Source organism: Vanessa cardui, chromosome 7 (assembly GCF_905220365.1).
Source record: "Vanessa cardui chromosome 7, ilVanCard2.1, whole genome shotgun sequence".
NCBI classification, from domain to species: Eukaryota; Metazoa; Arthropoda; class Insecta; order Lepidoptera; family Nymphalidae; genus Vanessa; species Vanessa cardui.
Window position 1 is genome coordinate 11,455,498 of NC_061129.1, and position 20,376 is coordinate 11,475,873.

General features: G+C 31.2%; 1 protein-coding gene across 7 annotated transcripts in view; it reads right to left on the reverse strand.

Annotated features, from left to right (window-relative positions):
* Positions 1–6,612: 6,612 nt before the first annotated feature.
* Positions 6,613–20,376, reverse strand: part of LOC124531043 (whirlin) — a 94,770-nt gene continuing 81,006 nt past the window's right edge. For 2 of the 7 annotated variants that reach the window (XM_047105463.1, XM_047105459.1), the window contains 5 exons: positions 12,208–12,213; positions 11,676–11,756; positions 10,314–10,583; positions 9,925–10,065; positions 6,613–9,836 (listed from right to left, as the gene is read on the reverse strand). In XM_047105463.1, the coding sequence (XP_046961419.1) occupies positions 9,756–9,836; positions 9,925–10,065; positions 10,314–10,583; positions 11,676–11,756; positions 12,208–12,213 (579 nt within the window). In that variant the 3' untranslated portion in view covers positions 6,613–9,755. Of the gene's footprint in view, positions 9,837–9,924; positions 10,066–10,313; positions 10,584–11,675; positions 11,757–12,207; positions 12,214–20,376 lie in introns of those variants that run through there. The other 5 variants (XM_047105461.1, XM_047105464.1, XM_047105462.1 and 2 more) reach the window with 5 other exon arrangements.

Sequence of the window (20,376 nt, forward strand, 5' to 3'; positions counted from 1 at the left end):
ATATTTAAATAGCAATAAATTATCACTGTAGACTATTAACCCTTGTAATCACGATATAGACTCATTCTGTACATGTGAGAATTAAAATATGTAGAGTGTATACTGTATGGGTTTAATTTACCTGAGATCTTTTAAAAGCTATCTTATAAATTATCTAGTTAATAAAGTTTTATACTTTTACTATTTCCTTATGTTGACTTTTTTGCAAGTCTGCCGTTTAGGTAGATAGCCTAATCACTTCTACCGCGAAGAAGCAATACTTGGTAAGTTGTATCGGTTTAAGGGTGAGTCAATGTACTTAACTATAGATACAAGGAACATAGAGCATCTCAAAGACGGTAGTGCATTGGCCAAAACAAGGGATGGTTACTGACAGTTTAAATGTCTATGGCTGATGGCTACTATTTCCCATAGATATGTATTTATTTAATAAAGTAAGAACTAGTATAACTTTGTTGAACTCTCATTAAAAATGCTTCTATTTGCATGCAACGCTTCGAAATTCCTATATCAAGAATAATGTTACAGAATTTTTTAATAATGCCATATTCTTCTTAACCGACGTGTTATTTTACATGTGTGTCATTTTTATTATGTTCTTATTAATAATATAAATTATTATATAGTGCTACTTGTGAATGTTACAATGACGCATCAGTTGTAATGAAAACTGTATGCATGTAAGTTAACATTATCAAGCAAAAACCGGTTTTAAGTAGTTGAGGTCGCACTCTGAACCATTTAAATATACAGGATGTTCAATTGACCTTTGTTTTAATTTGATGTATCAGAATTTAATGGTAAATTATACAAAAGTCTTTTACCCATATCAATAAATATTATAATTAGGTGCTTAAGTATATTTAAAACTATTTAACATCTTAAATATGTGAAAAAAAAACACGAAATAATTTCGTTCATAATACAATATGGGAATTTTCGAAGAATAATAATCAAATTCCAATATATCGTAATTTGTATGTATACCTATTTGAAAGACAATTCAATTTTAATTGATGAACAATTGTACTTTTTATTGTTTGATGATTGAAACAGAACGAGTACTTGAGAAGAGATCGTGGATCAGCAAAAACGCAGAGGCGTTCTCCAGACAGATTGATCGTTGACAAGGTGATAAATGGCGGGACCGAACTGTATGCAGGTAGCGAAAAACCTTACTATTGCCCGCGGGATAAAACTCTTTCCGGACATTAATACTACATAAATAATGTAATAGTGCCTTAATAGTGTAATGCCTGCATTTTTAATAAATGTTTGATAATTATCATTGCTAACACCACCTAAGTAATCATGGTCGCGTGCGAGCGGGATGAAATTGTCACGTCATTTCATATCTTGTTCTAACAAAATATAAGGTCAAGTTGTTCACTTATCGTTACTTAGGTCGTGGAACTTCCAGTTAAACCGCTTTTTGCCTAACCGAGCATAGAATATATGAGACGGATACTTGCAACATAGTTTTAATAATATTATGAATACTTTCAATAATAAGAATAAAATGTTAAATGCTTTTAATACAAATTTATTATATGGAACCCCAATTTGTGTATGTACCATCTAAAAAACGATAAAAATTCTTCGCTAAAAAATATTGTGTCAGAAAAAATATGGAATTCTTGTTATATATGTAAATATATGAGTCGGAGGTTAATGTATCGTGTAGATCAAATTAGAACTTGATTTTCTTCTTTTGTAATACTACTAAAAAGTTTTTATAATGTTGTAGTACTTTATAAAAAGTTTTTAGTACATGTAATAGCTTCGTACGGGTAGACGTACATTAAATTGAGAAATAACACGGAAAATTTTCTTTTTTTTTTGCTTATGCTAACTCGCCAAATTACTACATTCCGATGAATGATTTAGGAGTGCATAGAGGACAAACATTCATTTCTATTTATATCGATTACTTTTGAACTTTAATTACTGTTGAATGTAATTTTTATTATAAACTTGTCTCTGTCAGTTACAGATAAACAAAATGCCACACTTCTCTGAAATACTATCGAATTCTAATTTGTTTTTGTTTATTTTATTGTATTCCCGCGATTGTTATTTAATAAATGACGGTAATCTTATATTTTCTTTATAACAATTTGAAACTTCTTCTATAAATAAAAATAAACGTTAAAACCTGTTTTAGTCACCTTTATCCATCGCTTATCGTAGAAAATTAAAATTCATTAAAAAAAAACCACAGAAAATATCAATAGTTAGGAATGCAATAAGTTGCATATATCATTATTTGGTTGTCTTACTGTCTCTGTTTAATTTAAAGATACATAAGTATAGTAATTTTCTTCACATATGTTTCATTAACGTAAGGTTAAAATGGAGAATCAGTGACCCGAGTGCCATTACTGTCCCCGTTAATAGGAGCGTGTGAATTAGAAACTAGGCTGATGCAACCTTAGCGTGGATCGCGTAGTAGGCACCTGAGTTGCGCGTGCGGCGCTCTACACGCTAGCGTTGCGTGCCTTCGCGGGGGCTCTATTCATTGATACGAGTGCCTCATTAGATGACATACAGTCGAAAACTGTTGCATCAGACGGAAGCATATTGTGCACTTCAGCAATATGTTTAAAGAAAATTGATAGTGAACATGTTTTATATCGTAGTGCATTTTTAATTCAAAACAATCGATGAATAAAATTATGCATTCAGTAAAATTAAGCTGTGAAATTTTTGTATGACGATTTTTTAAACACTCAAATACAACAGTGGATGGGATCTATAGTTTTTTTTGTTTTTCTGAGTAGCGTCGTGTCATTTCAGAAGCGCTTTTGGAAAGGCCCCTTGAATACACAAAAAAATAAGATTTATAGTTAACATATAAATGTTGATTTATAGTTAACAAACTCGAATATACCTAATTAGAACGTTTTTGTAGTAATATTTGCTGAATCATTTCAACACTATTATTTTTATAAAATACTCTTACCATTTGCTAAAGGTTATAAATTTTAATTTAAAATTAGTTTTTTCGAAGTTCTGACTTTGGAAACATGGGTCTTATTATCGAAACCATATTTAGCGCTGGTAGCCAGCCTGGTGTCCACCAGTTTTTTATTATATATAATGATTACTACATCTGAGCTCGGGAACCGGTTGGGGTGTATTCACTGTGAACAAAACAGTACATGTTTAAAATTAAAAATGAAATGATTATATAAATACTTAAAGTTGTATAACAGTGTCACAACTACGGTGCATATTCTTTAAAAATAAATGATTTACATCTTCTTTTTTTAAACTTATATCTATAATATTTTTGAAATTAGTACGTTCATTTGTAAAAGTAGAAAGTCGTGTTTAATATTATGCCGAGACTGTCATTTAATAACGTTCCAATTATCGCAACTTTCTTAATTATATTACAAGATCATTTAATTTCACTTGTTACGAGTAGCGTTTATGGATCAAATCTTGCAACCAAATAATCTCATTTAATCAATTAAACTAAATATTTATAATTAAGGTATTCATCGTGGATTCGCCAAATTTAACGTTTTTAAGCACCGTCGGCGAAGTCGTTATCGGAACTTGGGAAGTTAAGATAAAGTATTATTATTGTATTTTAAAGGAAAATACATATTATATTAATCAAGAACAATTTACATTTAGTTCATAATAAAACACATCTAATAACAAATCGTAAGGAATATGATAACCAAACGTTTATCTTTGTTCCTTCATTGGTTGGAGGTTTTTTACTAGCCTTCTTCTTACTTATATTTATTATTTCCTAATTTAAAAATAAAGACCTTTCTTGTTTGTAATTTTTTTTTAATTGCTATGATATTTATAATCGAAACTTTTATACGTTTTCCGTTAACCGTCTATTCAATCATAGCAGATGGATTCCAACTATTTCACAATACATATATGTTTAATGAGTAATACGGTAAAATAAATATCATGGTTTTCAAAATTTTAAAGTTAAAGTATTAAATCGTAATTAATTCTTTTGATGGTATCGTCTAATGTAAAAGTATAAATAAATAAAAAAAAAATCAACAATAAGTTAAAGTAACCGAATCATAGGGAAAAATAAACTGCCTTCGATAACATTATACAGTTATCATAGCGATGTCATCGTGTTTCTTTCTTTATGAAAACAATGATTGGCATTATTAATGTTATTTAATTTTAGATACAATCATTCACGTCATATATTTTGTTTAAATATTTATACATTTAGCTCATCCTATATGTAACGCCCGCCAACGACATTGTATACAGCCTTTATCTAAACGGACTATCTAACGCAAAAAGTATTTTCCAGTTCAGAACTGAAAAATGCTGAGATTAGCGAACTCAAACAAACAAGCTCATTATATTATATATCAGTAGTAATATAGATATCGTTCGCTCTAGCATAAAGTATTCAATTGACGACATCCATACGATAAAGGAGTATTGCAAAGAAGGACCTTTAACGATGATAACATCGTATGACAAATAATACATCATTATTTTATTAAATATAAAACTGTGTCTATATTTATTGATTATTTAACAGCCTTACTGTACATAACTGACCGATATCCAGATATGTATTTAGTGTTGTAATAACAACTACGGTCCTGTATATTTAATTAATTACAGTCTTAGTCTCACGGGTTGGCACGCAGCAGGTAGTTGGATGAGGAAAGTCGATGCTAGCAATACTGCCAAGTGTCGAGACCGGAATATACAACAACAGAAGTCGGTTGAAAACGTCGAAGAGGATGAGAAACAAGTTTTACTAAACAATTACTACTTAAGAGTTCTCACTCTATCATTATTGTCGTAAAATAAGTATTATCTATTGATTATATATACTTAAGGAAGGCTTAGATGCGCAATTTTTCAAGTTTTAAATAACTTCACGAAAATAATACCAATACTTTATAAAATGCCCTCATTATCTTAATTTCTCCCTTTATTAAAATATTATCATTTTGTTAATACAGGTCTATTAATTGATCTTTTTATTTCATTTAATTAATTCGATAGTCATTAATATATTTATTATGTAAGCTTTGAGTTTTATTATATTGTAAAGCGTGTGTTAATTGTTTTGCGATTTCAGAATATTTTGACAGTGAAAACAAAATATGAACTTTCTTAATAGTTGATAAAGTTATCTTTTTATAAACATGCTTATAATAACATTTGAAGGTTACATTCACAATCGCCAAAAATTTTGTATAACTGTTTACTTTGTCTCATACAATATTTAACATTATTTGAAACGAGAAAGTTTGAGATAATAATTTCATTTGTCTCTGAAGATTCTTCCCAGATATAGTTTGATTCTAAGTAAAAACAACCGCCCAGTTTAATAAAAATCAATAGCTTTCTAAGTAGATAAATATACTTTGTTTAGGTAACGCTTCTATCTCAACCAGCTTTTTAATTTTATTATTTGTGTAGAAAAATATAATCTATGTTTTATTTATCTACATTTTTTTCTCCTTTTTACATTATTAAATACTGCAAGTGATTAAACATAAGACATTGATACGTTAGATTAGTAAAAGCAGAAATTAAAATGAAAAATTAATCATATAGCCAGTAACTCTTACTGACTAATATACACAAACAGTAAAAACAGTAAAAAGAGAGTAGTTACATATTAAATGAGATATCAATTTAACAATAATTCATAATAATCGTTTTTGATCGTTAATTCTGTGATTATATTAATATTCAAGCAATGAGCTGTTGTAACAATAGACCATAAACATTATATTAATAATTATAGTACAAAATAGTAGGATAGAGCATTTAGAGGTTATTGTAGAAAAAAAACTGATACAATGAAATCAAGCAGGAAATATAGAGTAGTCTTCCCATTTTATTTTGCTTTTTTTATTTGTGAGACAAAACAGTTTTTACAAGCTTTTATTTAGTTTCACCTGTCCCGGTGTCTAAATTCAGTTCATAAAAGTTAAATTTGACCCACTTCCCAGTGTCCGTTTATGAAATTTGGCACACTCGCATGTTTCCGCCCTTTTTGATCCAATATAGCAGATGCTGCCAAATGATGATCTATCATTTTAATAGCTCCTGTAATATGGGTATCAAATGAAAAGAGTTTTGCAGAACTGACATCACATATAATGACCTAAGTTATGTACTTAAAAGTAAAATGAATAACTGTAATTAACGTTTTTTAATTACGCTCAATTTCTCTGGAGCTGTCAAATTTTACGGTTTCCATCGAATCGAATTATAAATAAGTATATGTATATTCTATCAAGCAAACACACTACAACTTGGTAGGTATTTCGTTTATCGTGGGTTCTTCTTGGGAGCATCTACAATCCGGACTCTATCCGGCGACATCCTATCCACACACCATCCACATTTAACCTATTAAAATAATTCATTTTCAAACTGTTTCTATTGCCATATTATATTTTATTTTTGTTATAAATTACAAACCTTATAAATATTATTCAGTATTTCGACTAAAAGTAAAATTGCTATTATAAAATATCAGGCGGCTATAAAATCTATAGGAGTATAGGTGTGCAAACAGCTATTGATATAAGTCGTAATTTTGTAGTTGATAAATAAGGTCAATACAATAAAACTCACATATTGAGTACATTATCTAGATAACAATATATTTTAGTTGTCAACTGCAAACTTAACAACAGACTACAACATATATGTTTCAACAGAATAATAGCACGAAGTACATGTAGAAATTTAAGATATTGTTCAACATATCAAGTACTAGCTAAGGTTTAATACATTGTAATATTTAAAATCACCGTCGTATCATACTTAGGACAAAATAAGTGAAACAAAATGGACGGCATAGAATGAGTACATAAGAATAACATATTGCAAAGAAGAAAGTCATTAAATTGATACATAAATAATTTAAAATACATTTCTCCTGTTATATATTAAACAATTGAATATTAATTAACATATTTTTAAATAGTGACTTTCATAATTAAAATATCAATTAAGTACTAAGAATTATAAATTATTTATTAGTTGATTGTTATTTCTACAATAATAACTCTTTTATAAATTGCTTTGATTTTTTCTTTATAATATATGAATTGACTTTTATATATTTAAAATCATAATTACAATATTACAATAAATAAAAACAGTTTGCGTGGGTCGAAATTGTTTTGTACATATTGACTAACATATTTAATATTTGTCAATAAAAATTACACTAATCAATTTATTAAAAGAAATGAGGGTGTTATAATTTCAAAAATCACTTGAATCTTATTAATAATTGCGTAAATACATACTAACTATAAAAACACATAAATTGTTTGCATTTAAATTAAATTTTAAAATTAATAATGCACAATAAACTGCTTCTTGGAAAGTTATGAAGATATTATAAAATTCTATCTTTTAAGCGTATATGGAAAAAGCTTTACTAAAGGTGCGCACATATTAATGAAATTCCATGTTACAAGATAACCATGTTATATCATTACAAGTTCACTAAATACAGTGGTAATATGTTCGCACCCTTATGCGTTACGTAACAAAATTTATGTTGGTATCTGCCGTTATTTTCACAATGTACAGAAATAATTGAGGGTCTGTACGCTTTGGCACTAACATCATGAGATATAATTATATCTTTTTACAATACATTCAAACTTTATATTTACACCTTACGGTTAGAGATTTCAGTATATTTACAATGTTAAATGCATTTAGATAAAACAACTTGAAGAGGTTACACTATATAAATTTACAATATTTAGATACAAGTGGGATTTTATAATTAACGATACAATATCTACAGAGCAGCTGTACAGATTAAAAAGCATTAGCGAAACACATTGATATCTATGCATAGACGAATATATTCGAGGTCACGTATAACTTCAAGTCAATTCAAGTAATACAAATACATAAAATTTAAATTTTTTAATTCACCCACTTTTATATTTATAGTTTAATTAAATATACATATATTATTTTACAAAACATCCATGTTAGAGATTGCAACACTATTGTTCCAAGACATGGCAGATAAATCATAAAATTTTATATTCTGTATATGTATTTGTAAATTAAGTTTATACGTATATACATATATTTAATATATTAATTTGTATAAGCATATTTATAACAGTGGATTAATTCATAATTTACTCCGTTGTACATTTAACTTTTTTTTTCAAGAAGAGTAATAATCCCAAAATTCTATAAATGCTTTTCGACCGTGTTTTCTTTAGTTGCGAACTACTTTAATATAAAGCCAATTTGTTCAACTATCGTCTAACATAAAAATTGATTATACTGCACACATTTACTTATAATCTACGTATTCAGTAAATGAAGAGTGGGCTAAAATCCCTCTCCGCCATAAATCCCTTAACTCACCGCTTAACTACCAATGGAATGACATGTTTGGCGCACTTTCAGTTCAAATACGCTAAGCAAACTGAACTAAGTAAATGAAATGAGTGTCATTTTTTGAATAACATGCCTAATAGTATAAATACAATACTAATGATTTATTACTTTCAATATTATTTGAGTGATTTTAGAATAAAGAAGGAAATAGGAAAGCAAAATGTAAAGTCAGATAAATTCTCAAAATGGTAAAAAGCCAATACTAAGAATACAGCTTGCTTAGGAGTGCGCCGCGTGCTGCAAGCTCTGCTCTACTGATGACAAGATGATGGCCCCTAGGGCTTCCCTCTACTCGTACTTATACTGTCGCTACAACGACCTGCGATGAGATGACACGAGTGCTTCGCTTTGAATTGACTGCAACGTTGATGGCACATGGATGACGTAAGTGAACCGATGACGCCATGACATGCAATGTACGCGCCGAAGTAAGCTCTACATGTCGAACTAGTGACCACTACATGTTGAGACTATCCGAGGATCGATTGTTGAAAGTTTACATTTCATAGCACCAATGCCAAACTATTGCATATTAGCTCGTCTAAAGTTACCTTCGCTTGTTCGAATTCTAGTTCTATTAAATAATTTGCAGATTGTATCAAACGTGCCTAACTGCAGTTTTTAAATTGTGACTTATTCAAATGTGATTTTGATTTGATGTCATAAATTACAATAGTTAAAAGTATGATTCTCCTTATAAAATTCAGTCACAGACTACCGGTAAAATTGGTAATACTACTTCCTAGAAAAGAATTTCAAAAAATTTTGATACTATCCGTAAAATCCCAAAATTCAAAAGGGGCAAAAGTGGGACGTTTTTATTACAAGTTTAATTTATTCCGTTAAATTTTAGGCAGTGTACTTGGAAAATATTTTTTCAAGTTTCTGCGTAATTTTTGTCAAATGTCAATTTTATAGTATAAAGTTAATTCGCCTCCCTTGTGCCATTAATTTTGTATAGCCTACTTTAAAATAGATACCTGCGTTATTCTCATTTCAGTCCGTTGCAACGTCAGGATAGGAATAGTTGACTTTATTAACATTCATCATCTATTTCGACGTAATATCCTCTGTAGAGCGAACGTTTTTAAATCGAATTCGCTAATCGCCCGACACTCTCACACGCGGTTTTCGATAAAGTCGATACAGCGTCGAGAGTGTCCAATGACAGTCAAGATCAACGAGAAGCGTACAGATTCGAAAAGACGTTCAGAAGAGCATATGGCAGCGCAGGTTAGAGTTGGCTATTCCGTGGTGTGCGCGGTGAGGTCGACCTCCGGCATCGCGGTGCCCAGCGCGGCTGGAGGGTCGCTGGCGGGGAGGGAGAGTAGATGTTAGGCCTCCAAAAAAATAAGGGCTGTCGGCTTTGGTTCCAGGTTCGACTTCTTTGCTTCAATTACTAAAAACTCAATTTCCTAAAATTAGAAAAAAGAAAGTTAGTGACATTTAAAATCTTCATTTTAAGCGACAATATATGTATTTAACATAATATATGTGGCTGACCGGTTTATCCCTTTGCGCAAAAGATTCAGCAATGAGTCGAGCAACTTCCTGATGTTGCATCCCTTCTACTCGATGCCCGTCTACCGCCAAAATTAGTTGTCCCACTTCCAGCCCTCCAGCTTCATATGCTGAACCATGCTCCTAGAATATTTAAAACAGACTTAAGTTGATCATACATTGTACTATTCATATCCAAAGATTTTATATTATTTTCAAACGCTATTTATGATTTTCAAATAATTTTACCAGTGTGTTTCAGTTACTATCAGTCATTATACTCTTGTTAGGCTGTCGCGCCGATAAATATATTTGTTATTATATAATACTAATAACTACTGTATTCGATTTATACTTACAATTAACTTTTTAATCAATAGTTATGCACTTACATGTATATTAATTATTCTAGGCAACGGATGCTTAGTGTTGGCACCACCTTCGATCGCGATGCCAAGGATAGGTTTGGTCTTCTTCACAGAGATGTGTAGATTTCCATGGTGGTCTGGTACGACTCTCGCTGCTCTGCCTTCGTCGATCGGCGCTTCCCCATGTTGCAGGCGCTGCATAGACTGGTGCCTGCGGATCCCACCTCGATCCTCAAGTAAAGCACCACCTTCTTCTTTCATGTCGAAGCTACGTGACAACTTGTGGGCCAATTCCTGTCGATATGACTTACTTAAAACGTTCTTTATCGAAATTTCGATTGGTGGTTTAGCTTTACATGTTTTTTAATTAATTTATATGGTTTTAACTTTTTGATTATCTTAATATATTATAATTTCAAATTTATATACCACATCCACTCTAATATCACAACGCTACGCTAAATCAGCAAAATTTGATCAGCCTCTAAAACAACTGAGTGCTCTAATTGCGACATGTGTATCTGGGCGGCAGAGGGCAGTAACTCGCGACTGATACTCAGCTGGACTAATACTTAGCGTGACTCACTTATACGACCTTGTGCCTCTCAGTTACTCAAATGTCAGTGATCTGTAAGACAAATGTATCGAGAAGCTGTAAGTGAGATGTGAGCTGGAGGCTTGGAAACATGCGTTTCAATCACTCGGTGGCGTGGTACAAAGGTATATTATACAAGTGTAATGTCTTATGAAAATTCGTTAACCCAATTGGCATACCTAAACAGCGGTTTCAAAAATAAGTTTATACTGCAACATAAGTATTAGAAAAGAAATTACAAAGCATTTACACGACATAATAAATAATAAGTGGTCAAAGTTTAAACCGAGACCTAAATCAATTTTGCCACCATGCACTAATGAAAAATTATTATAAGAAACGTTTCAATCAAAGGTGTTTGAAAAACAGCAGTTAAATAAATAATATAAAACTTCATATATACGATTACTTTCTATACAAATTTAGGTACTACTTGTTTACCGCAACGACTATTTGTTGTCTCTCGCTAGTTTCTTCATGCAACGTTACCCATTCAAGACACTCGACCTCTACTATCTAATGAAACCGAATCAAAAGGTGTGCGACACTACTCTGAACTTGAATGAAATAATATTAAAAAAAGTATAAAAAACTTAAACACCGAAATGAAGTGCAACGACAAAATAAGTGAAAACATATAAATTGATCTTCTAACATCAAGCATCGTTCCGTTTATAAAGCGAAAATTTTGAATAGAAGAACTTGATTTTTGAATATCGTGCAAAAGAAAGTTTTCAATGTGCTAGGACAGTTTGCCGATTGTTTTGTCGGCGGGAGGCCGGGCCACTTACTAGAGGTCGTCCCCAGTACCATGATTTAACTTTCTGCGTCCAGCCACCGAGTGATGAGCGCAGTCCCTCGAGATAGCCGCACTGAAACATCACACTCACTCAGCGCCAGGTGCTCTCTCCGACACAAACAGACCCGCGCCGCTCACGTTTACATTAGGACCCTGGACGCGCTAATTTATAACCCCAGTGCCAACTATCCATGATTTTACAAAATCTAAGTATGTACTACGGGTCACTTCCTAATTAAGTGCAGGATCATTAGGGGTAACTAACAAATTTAATCTAAACTGTAGGTAATGTTTTGTATGAGTATACCTGTATTATTGATGAAATACTTTTACTTAAATTAGCACTCAGATACAACCCAATGACATCGCACACTTAGCAAATTCTACTTCTAGAGATATAATATAGTCAAGTTGCTGGCCAAGCTTAAAAAAGAATTTAATCTGTAATATATTTATAAAACTATTTATTTATAAATAATACTAATATAAATTACGGCATCACTTTATTATAATCGAATACGTACCTGATCCTATTGTTTAGTACACAAGGTTGCATGAAACAAAATAAACAAAAATTACACTTTTTGTTTTTGGAAAAACAAGTAACAAGTTGACATTGCCTCATCGTGAAGTGAGATTTGCTAACTTTCAAGTCATGCAACAAATCATAATGGCCGAAAGCCATTGTTTGGTTGTCAGGTCGACTGTTCGCTGACGTCAGCTGTCCGACTGTCTCGTCTGTGGTGATCCTCAACGAGCCTACACAATGACACTTCATTTCGAAAATTTACTTCCTTATACAAGCTTGTGACATGAAAATAACTAACTATAGCATTAGGTAATACCTGACACGTTTGTCGTAAAATAGATTTAAAATGAAAAAAAAATACACGCAAGACATCTTGCAAGAGTGTATTTTTACGGGCAATCAATGGCGATATATTTTTTACGTGAACATAATTGCGAGGAATGCTGACATGACGAGATAGTTATTTTATCCAGTATCAGATTATCTCGGTCCTGTAGCCCCGGCCGACACGGCGCGCCTCGTTAGTCTCTTCTATAAACAACGCGATGGTATCGGGGAACACGCGCCCGCTCGCGATACGCTGCCACGCCGATCGCTATTGCCAGGTGTAACTCCAGTTTATTCCCACAGAGAACTTTATATATATCTTTGCGTTAATGTATGGTCGTGCTTGAACTCATATATTATTCAATAAAGACACGGAAATTTTAAACCGAGTGCCGATAGTTCATCAACTTTATTTAATGAAAAGAGTACGATAAGAGTTAATTCTAGATATTTGTTTATGTTTTAGATGGTACTTGATTTTATGAAACTAACCTAATTGTATGTAGATACTGATTTAATTCTTTGTAGGTACTTTTTGATGTGACACATACATGCGCCTCGGGGGTAAAGCCGACCGAAATCCGTGACAGCAAACGGCATGACGCTCTCATATTCTTCCTTTTTCGTTAATACTTCGTGATTCGATAACTTACATATACATACATATAATAAATATGTACAAATCATTTAACGGATATAATACACTTTTAAAAATACATAAACCTATTTAATAAACACTAAATTATTTTTAAGTGTTATGCAAGTTAAAATAATTACTTAAAAAAAAACTTCTTTTTCAAATTTTTTTATCAATAATTTAAATGATAAATAAAATCATTGATTTGGATTTAATTGTATACAAGTGTAAAGGTGATTGCGCTTAGCCGTTATTTTATATTAATTTAATTGGCAGCGTCTTATATCGGGCACTTCTGTCCTAGTTCCCAGGGTCCTTTCGAAGTTCAAGTTGCGCTTAACAAGATACTTCGCGAACTCGAAGTATAACGGTAATCCGCAATAATATCGAGACGTCGATGTATTTACATTCGACATTCATTTATCAATTTAATAAAGAAATAACTCACAATGAAACCTAACATAACGTTGATATATAGAGAATACATTTTTAAACAGTTATACTTTTTATATAGAAAGTTGTGTGTAGTTGTGCGTTGATGTAATAGAGTACCCACTTCATAAATGTGTTTGTATTAATAAATCTTAATTTGCTGATGGTTGGGATACGTGCCAACATGTTAGGTTAAATACTATTAGCAAGCCTCATCCATTCATCAGTCATTGTGGCACGAAATAGCAATACTTTTGATTATCTTGTCTAGTTTCAACGATGAGTGTCAATTCAGGCACAAAGGATAAAATTTAGAGATATATATTTACTTAAGTTGCTATGTTTTTAATTAGAAGGGCAGTTCGGTTGTCGGCGCAATTCAGGATTGATTAAGTATTCTTCCAGTCGCAAAATCTAAGGGTGGAATTGACCAATCATCATAAGGTGGCCTACTTGCTCGAATCCTTTCTTTTAATTATAAAAAATATTAAGAAATTCTCCCTATATAAACACTATTAGGAATAATATAAGCAACTCAGTCTAGTATAATGCTATATACATATAATACTATAGTGTGTGTAGTAGGTGACCCTGGTAGAAAATTCAGTTGCTAGAGTTGACCCAGACGTACAGCTGAAGTTAAATTAAAGTTTGTAATATACAGGTAATAAATAATAATATATAAGACATTCACTACCGTATAGTGCAGTGCTAAGCATTGTGACAATGCAGCTAAGAAATACTGCATGGATACAGTCGCTTTCTGTTCTCGAGAACAATCCTTCCCAGTTAGAATACAGTTTAAGAGCCTCGAATTATATCTGCTTGCTAATGAGATGCAAAGATTAATACTGGATTTAATGTACACACTTTATATATCTATAAACTAGCTCTCCCTCCCGACTTTGCACGGACAAATTAAGTTTTTATGCAATAATATGGTTTAAGTTACCCAGATATAAATCATTTTTTTAATGTATGTCATAAAAACGTTGTACGTAGCAGGAAATGAATTTGTCGGTCCAAACGCTTTTAAAAGCAAACGCTGCCAAAAGTGTAACAGATGCACAAAAAAATTGTATGATAGATTCATAGATATCTAAAAGTTTAAAAGAAAAGTCAGCGATGGCATTTACTGGTACGTAACTATAGATAACTCAAAGTAGCACTTTTTAAGTTTCAAAAAGTGTTTGATACATTAGCTCGTTAATGGCGAATGGATGAATGATTATGTATATCTCATTGGACAAAAAATAACGAGAAATAAAGTCAAGAGGGGTAGCGAGTACTTTATAGTTTTGGCAGCGTTCGCTTGGAAAGCCCCCGGACTCACTATATCTCAAATAAAGTACAACGTATAGTATACGTAATATGTCAATTCAAGATACGGAGAGTTCCGTATGTTGTATTGACAATTGGAAAGTTGTTGAATTGGATTATTTGTTAAGGTGTCAATCCGGTCCAACGAAAAAAAATTAAGTAACATAAAGATATCATTAATAAGTTATATTTCTTTTTCTGTTTCAGAACTATAATTATAACTACAATTATATTATATCTCCAATCAGAGATTTTGAACTATGTGAGATGTTCAGTCGGGGTAAGAAAAGGTTCGTCACTTTAAGATCTATTTTCGTGTGCTCAGTGTGACTGATAATTTACTAGACCGATCGAGAATGACATATTGCGTCGCAATGATTTGATGTTTAGGTTCAAAAGGTACTAAGAGTTTAAGACTTGTTAAAGGAACGAATTTGAAAGCTGACGCAGGTTTTCTTACTCTGACTTGTACATATATAGCAACCTATAGACCGATCCACAATCTGTATCTCAATGATACAAGTGATATTAAAAAAAAAGACAGAGAATAGGTTATTGACTCGCATAAATTAAAGTATTCATACAAAAAATTATCTGTAATCTACGATCCGACATGGATTGAAAGATATTGCGTTAAAATGTTGTTCGATTGATTAATTATATTTCACACTACTACAAATCTCGATAGAATTTTATATTGACAAAATCGAAAAATTAAAGTAGGAATGTAGATTTTTTAAGAAAATCTACGTATTAAAATATATTTAATAAGATTTTTAAAAACCCTTTTTAATATTATAGCAATGTTAACAAGAATAAAGAATTTAGTAAGATATGATTAAATATACTATTTTGTAGTTTATTATCAACAGAGTCGCGTTAGTTTAAAAATCTATGTAGCAATATTAGCTATCGTAAATTCATAACTTGTTGAACCGTTATTCAAAAGATAACCTCGAACGTGAGCCGACTATGTTCAAATAACTTTATCTCGACCACGATGCGTAGCCAATTATAAATGATATTACTAAATTCATCTCCGAATCAAAACATCTATCTTAATCGTTATTTAACAACAAAAAAAACATGCAAATTTTCCACGATAGTTCCCACACTCGAATAAATTATTATTAATATTGTTTACATATTTTTAATGGTTTCTTACTTCATGAGGAAAATGAAAACATTTGTTAGATTTTGATTTTATAATTTAACTTACATCCGAAAGTTAAAGTTCGAACTGAATTAACCTTAATTAAATTTCAGAGAAGCAGATTAATGCATAGTTCATGTCCAAGCTAAATCCAATTTAAATCCAGTATTCAGCAAGTCATGCGTTTGTGTGTTAATGCTGTTTATTAGAATCCAATTTTTTAGATTTACCCTGTTCAATCTGATAAGAGATCTGAGATCGAGCTCGGCGGTGAAGGAAAACATCGTGAGGAAACCTGCATGTGTCAAATTTCATCGAAATTCTGCTACATGTGCATTCCACCAACCTGCATTGGAACTGCGTGGTGGAATGTGTTCCAAGCCCTCTCCTTAATGGAAGAGAAGGCCTCATCCCAGCAGTGGAAAATTTACAGGCTGTTACTTTACTTTACTGTTCAATCGTAATTTATTTGTAAAAGAGCGAAGTCACTACTAAATTGATTTTTCCAGTAACTCTATATGGTAAATTAAGGCCGTCTGGTCGTATTAAAAATCATTTATGCGTTACATTTACATAGGTTTTCATACTTATATAACTGTATATATTTACACTAATTTGTTGACAGTACACTTATAAGAGTATTAACCCTAACGCTAGCTCTAGGTAGAGAACAATCGTGCCTATATCAATAGCTCGAAGAAATGTTATTGTATTAAATTACATAAATAGAAATCACATATTTCTATTTTAACGATCAAATACAAAATAATGAGTTAATTATTTGTTCAGTAAACAATGCTTGAGTTGATAATGTAAGTGTTCATAAAAGACTTTTTTAACTTTACCGTTACATAATTTGTAAAAAATATAATGGTAAAGTAGGCATATTATTCAATACAAGACTATATATATCGGTTATAAAAAGCGTAGAGCTAATATTTATTAAATTCCAGGCAGGATGTACCTACATATTATATACATATGTAATTATATTTAACTAATATTGCTGTATTTTTAAATGTTGATAAAGAGTAATTACTGAGTTACCTACTTGTCGGTTCTTATCGGTAGAATCTGCATTCCGAACCGGTAGTAGCTTCAATTAATGTAGTTTATTTTTATAGATTCAAAAGTGCTTGTAAAAGCCTACTTGAATAAAGAATAATTTGATTTTGATAAATATACTTACGTCCAATATTATAAATGCGAGAGTAACTTTGTCTATCTATCAGGTCCATCTGTTGTTTTTGCTGATAATTGTTATGGACATAAAAGTTTTATGCCTAAAACCTATCGATCAACAACTAAACTGTGAGCGAAGCCGCGGACAACAGCTAGTGTTATATATAGTGTCGCCAATTCGTATTTACACATTCTTAATTATACATATTGATTAGGTTCTACATGATTATTTGTTAATAAGTCTGTGAATTAAGAAATATCGCTTTCGGGAACTTTATTTATTAATTTGATGAATAACAGTCTGTCTGTGATAAAATGTAATATTCTACTTAGTTGGTTTTGTTGTTATACTATTGTATTTTATTATCCGATACTTCGATTAAACTAAAAATACAGATTAGATAGAGCTTGATAGTTGAAATTTTGTTATCAGAACTATCAGTAGTTCTTGTAATGTAATCTTTTTGATTTTATTTTTAAGAATTAAAACCTTTATCGTCATCATCTTATATATTTTAATATTATAAGTTTGATGAATTACTCGGCAATATCAAAGGACAAAAGATATCTTATACGAAGCCGCAAGCGAATATTCGCTATAAATAAAATTACATTTACGTTTTGAATAGTCATTTTAAATTTTAAAAATTATTAGTTTAATAAAAGATTATTATAGCCTATTAGTAGGAATAAAGATAATCAAACCTGAGATTATCATCTTTCATGTGATTTGTTATAACTATTTAAAATACAATACTATTACACTTAACTATTTGTATACGCTAATAATTTTACTTCCATAGACCCGATAATCATATTTTTGCAAATCCATAGTGAATATCATAGAGTAATAAAGCTCTCGACCAATTATATCGCATCAGTTTGCTGTCAAACGTTGTTTATTTGTCTTTTCTCCACTTACGGTTAGAAGAGAGTATATATCATAACAGGTTTTTCAAGTCTTAGGAATATGCATCCGTGGGAATATTCGGACAGATTTAGCAATTCAAAAACACACGAGGGTTCTCAGTATTCATATCCTATTATATAATAGTAATTTTTTTCTTTGTTACACTTTGACGTTTTCATTGGATTATCATGGAATTTTATAAAGTACTAGCGAACCGCCCCGGTTTCGCACGGGTGCAATACTGGTACTAAATTTACTACAAAAAGTAAAGTAGGTACTACTTTTTCCTATTTGCGATATTATATTTTTAAAATAAACAGTGTTTCTTTTCTATATTGTCCGTGTATTATGAAAACTTGAATCACTCTATCTATTAAAAAAATCGCATAAAATCTGTTGCGTAATTTTAAAGATCTAAGCATAAATAGGGATAGATAGTGGTAAGTGACTTTGTTTTATAATATAATTGATGATGATTTATGAGAAGAACAGAAAAGACAATCTGTATCTTAACCCCTGCCCCCCTCAACCCCTCACACGCGGCTGTAAACTAGTCTAGAGTAAAACCAAACAGACCCGTTTATTGTAGTATATAGTGCTATCAGTGGCTGTAAAAAATAATCAATTCAATTTAACATCTATTTTTAACTAGTATATTTAGTAAGGAATTAAGAATGCGACTGTCGTCTTTATCTCTAGAACGGTTAATTCAAATAAAGTGAAATATTATCTTACGAAAGTTAAAATAACATTTTTATTTATAATTTACAGTTAAAACTGTAAATTGATTATAAAGTATAAATTATCCTCGATCAAGCTATGTTCAAGAAAATTCGACAAATATCTTTGTTTCTGTTACTAAGTAAAATGATGGTAGCATAAGTTTTTGCAATTTATTGAGAGATTGTATGTAACAAATATATTGACAAACAAGAATGATGGTTACATATTGTACTGCGGAACCCTAAAAGTTGTTGTATTCTATTTAAATCTTTGCTTCTCATCAAATAATACCGTAACGTCGAAATATGTTGAAATATAACGGTCAAATAAGATGAAATTTAAGACAAGCACTGGGGCATGATAGCTTTATAATTTACTGTTTAAATTCATGTTTTGACTAAAATATTTAAAAAAAAAATCACACTTTAAAACTTCCTAAATACGGTATGGCGTTATCCAGCCGTGGAACATAGCTTTACTGTACTGTTAACAATGTCACTACATTGTTAATTTTACAAATTTAAAACCGTATTGATCTCGGTGAAAAAACAACAAAACTGGCAGCCTAGCTCTCATAAAAACGGCCTTCTTTTTCAGTTCGTGTCATCTACTTACACTGCATCTTACCTTACGGGGCATGTTTTTTCGTTGAAATAACTATACAGTAACTAGAACGGTGTTTAAAGCAGGACCAGTTTTTTTACGTCAGTCTCATTCGGATAAATTTACACAATAAAAGTTAAACCTCTTTGGGTCATATTTTTTTATCTTTTCTTGTTGAATAATTATATTTTGAAACATTTCACAAGTGACTGGCCAGCACGCCGGATAAAGTATGAGTCAGTGAGCTTTGCGAAATGCCTAGCAATATACTCGTACCTAGCATTAGTACATCGTATACTCCGATATAGTGTCATGTTATTCAGTAATTGAGTTTGCAACTGTTTATATAACCACTTTCACGCTTTGAGCGTCTACGTATAAACAGTTCTCTTTGCTCATTAGCCTATCGTATCAATTATCATCCTAAGGAAAATCTATCGAAGAAGAAGCAAAACGAAAGTAGCTTACTGTAAGTAACCATTGTGTCAAAATTAATCTTAAAGATTTTTTTAAGCTATAATGTAATATAGCTATGTTTTTTTTTCATTAGTGAATTTTTTTTCTCGTAGAAAAGTTTGAATGTGAATAAATATACAGTTATACATCTTATCAAAGTGAAAAATAAACAAACAAGACATGAAAATCTTTTCACTTTACCGTGAGTGAAATATGAATATCTTGATCACACAGATGATGTCCAATTACATGGGAATCCGCGTATGGGAAAATGACACAATAAAAAAAATCTTTTAAACAATAGCTGTATATAGATACCACATTCTACATGTTGAGTGGTCTATATTCAGATATACGTTGACAATATCATGAAACCTATTCCGATGTGTTGTGTGAGTTGGACTTACTTTAAAAAGGTTTT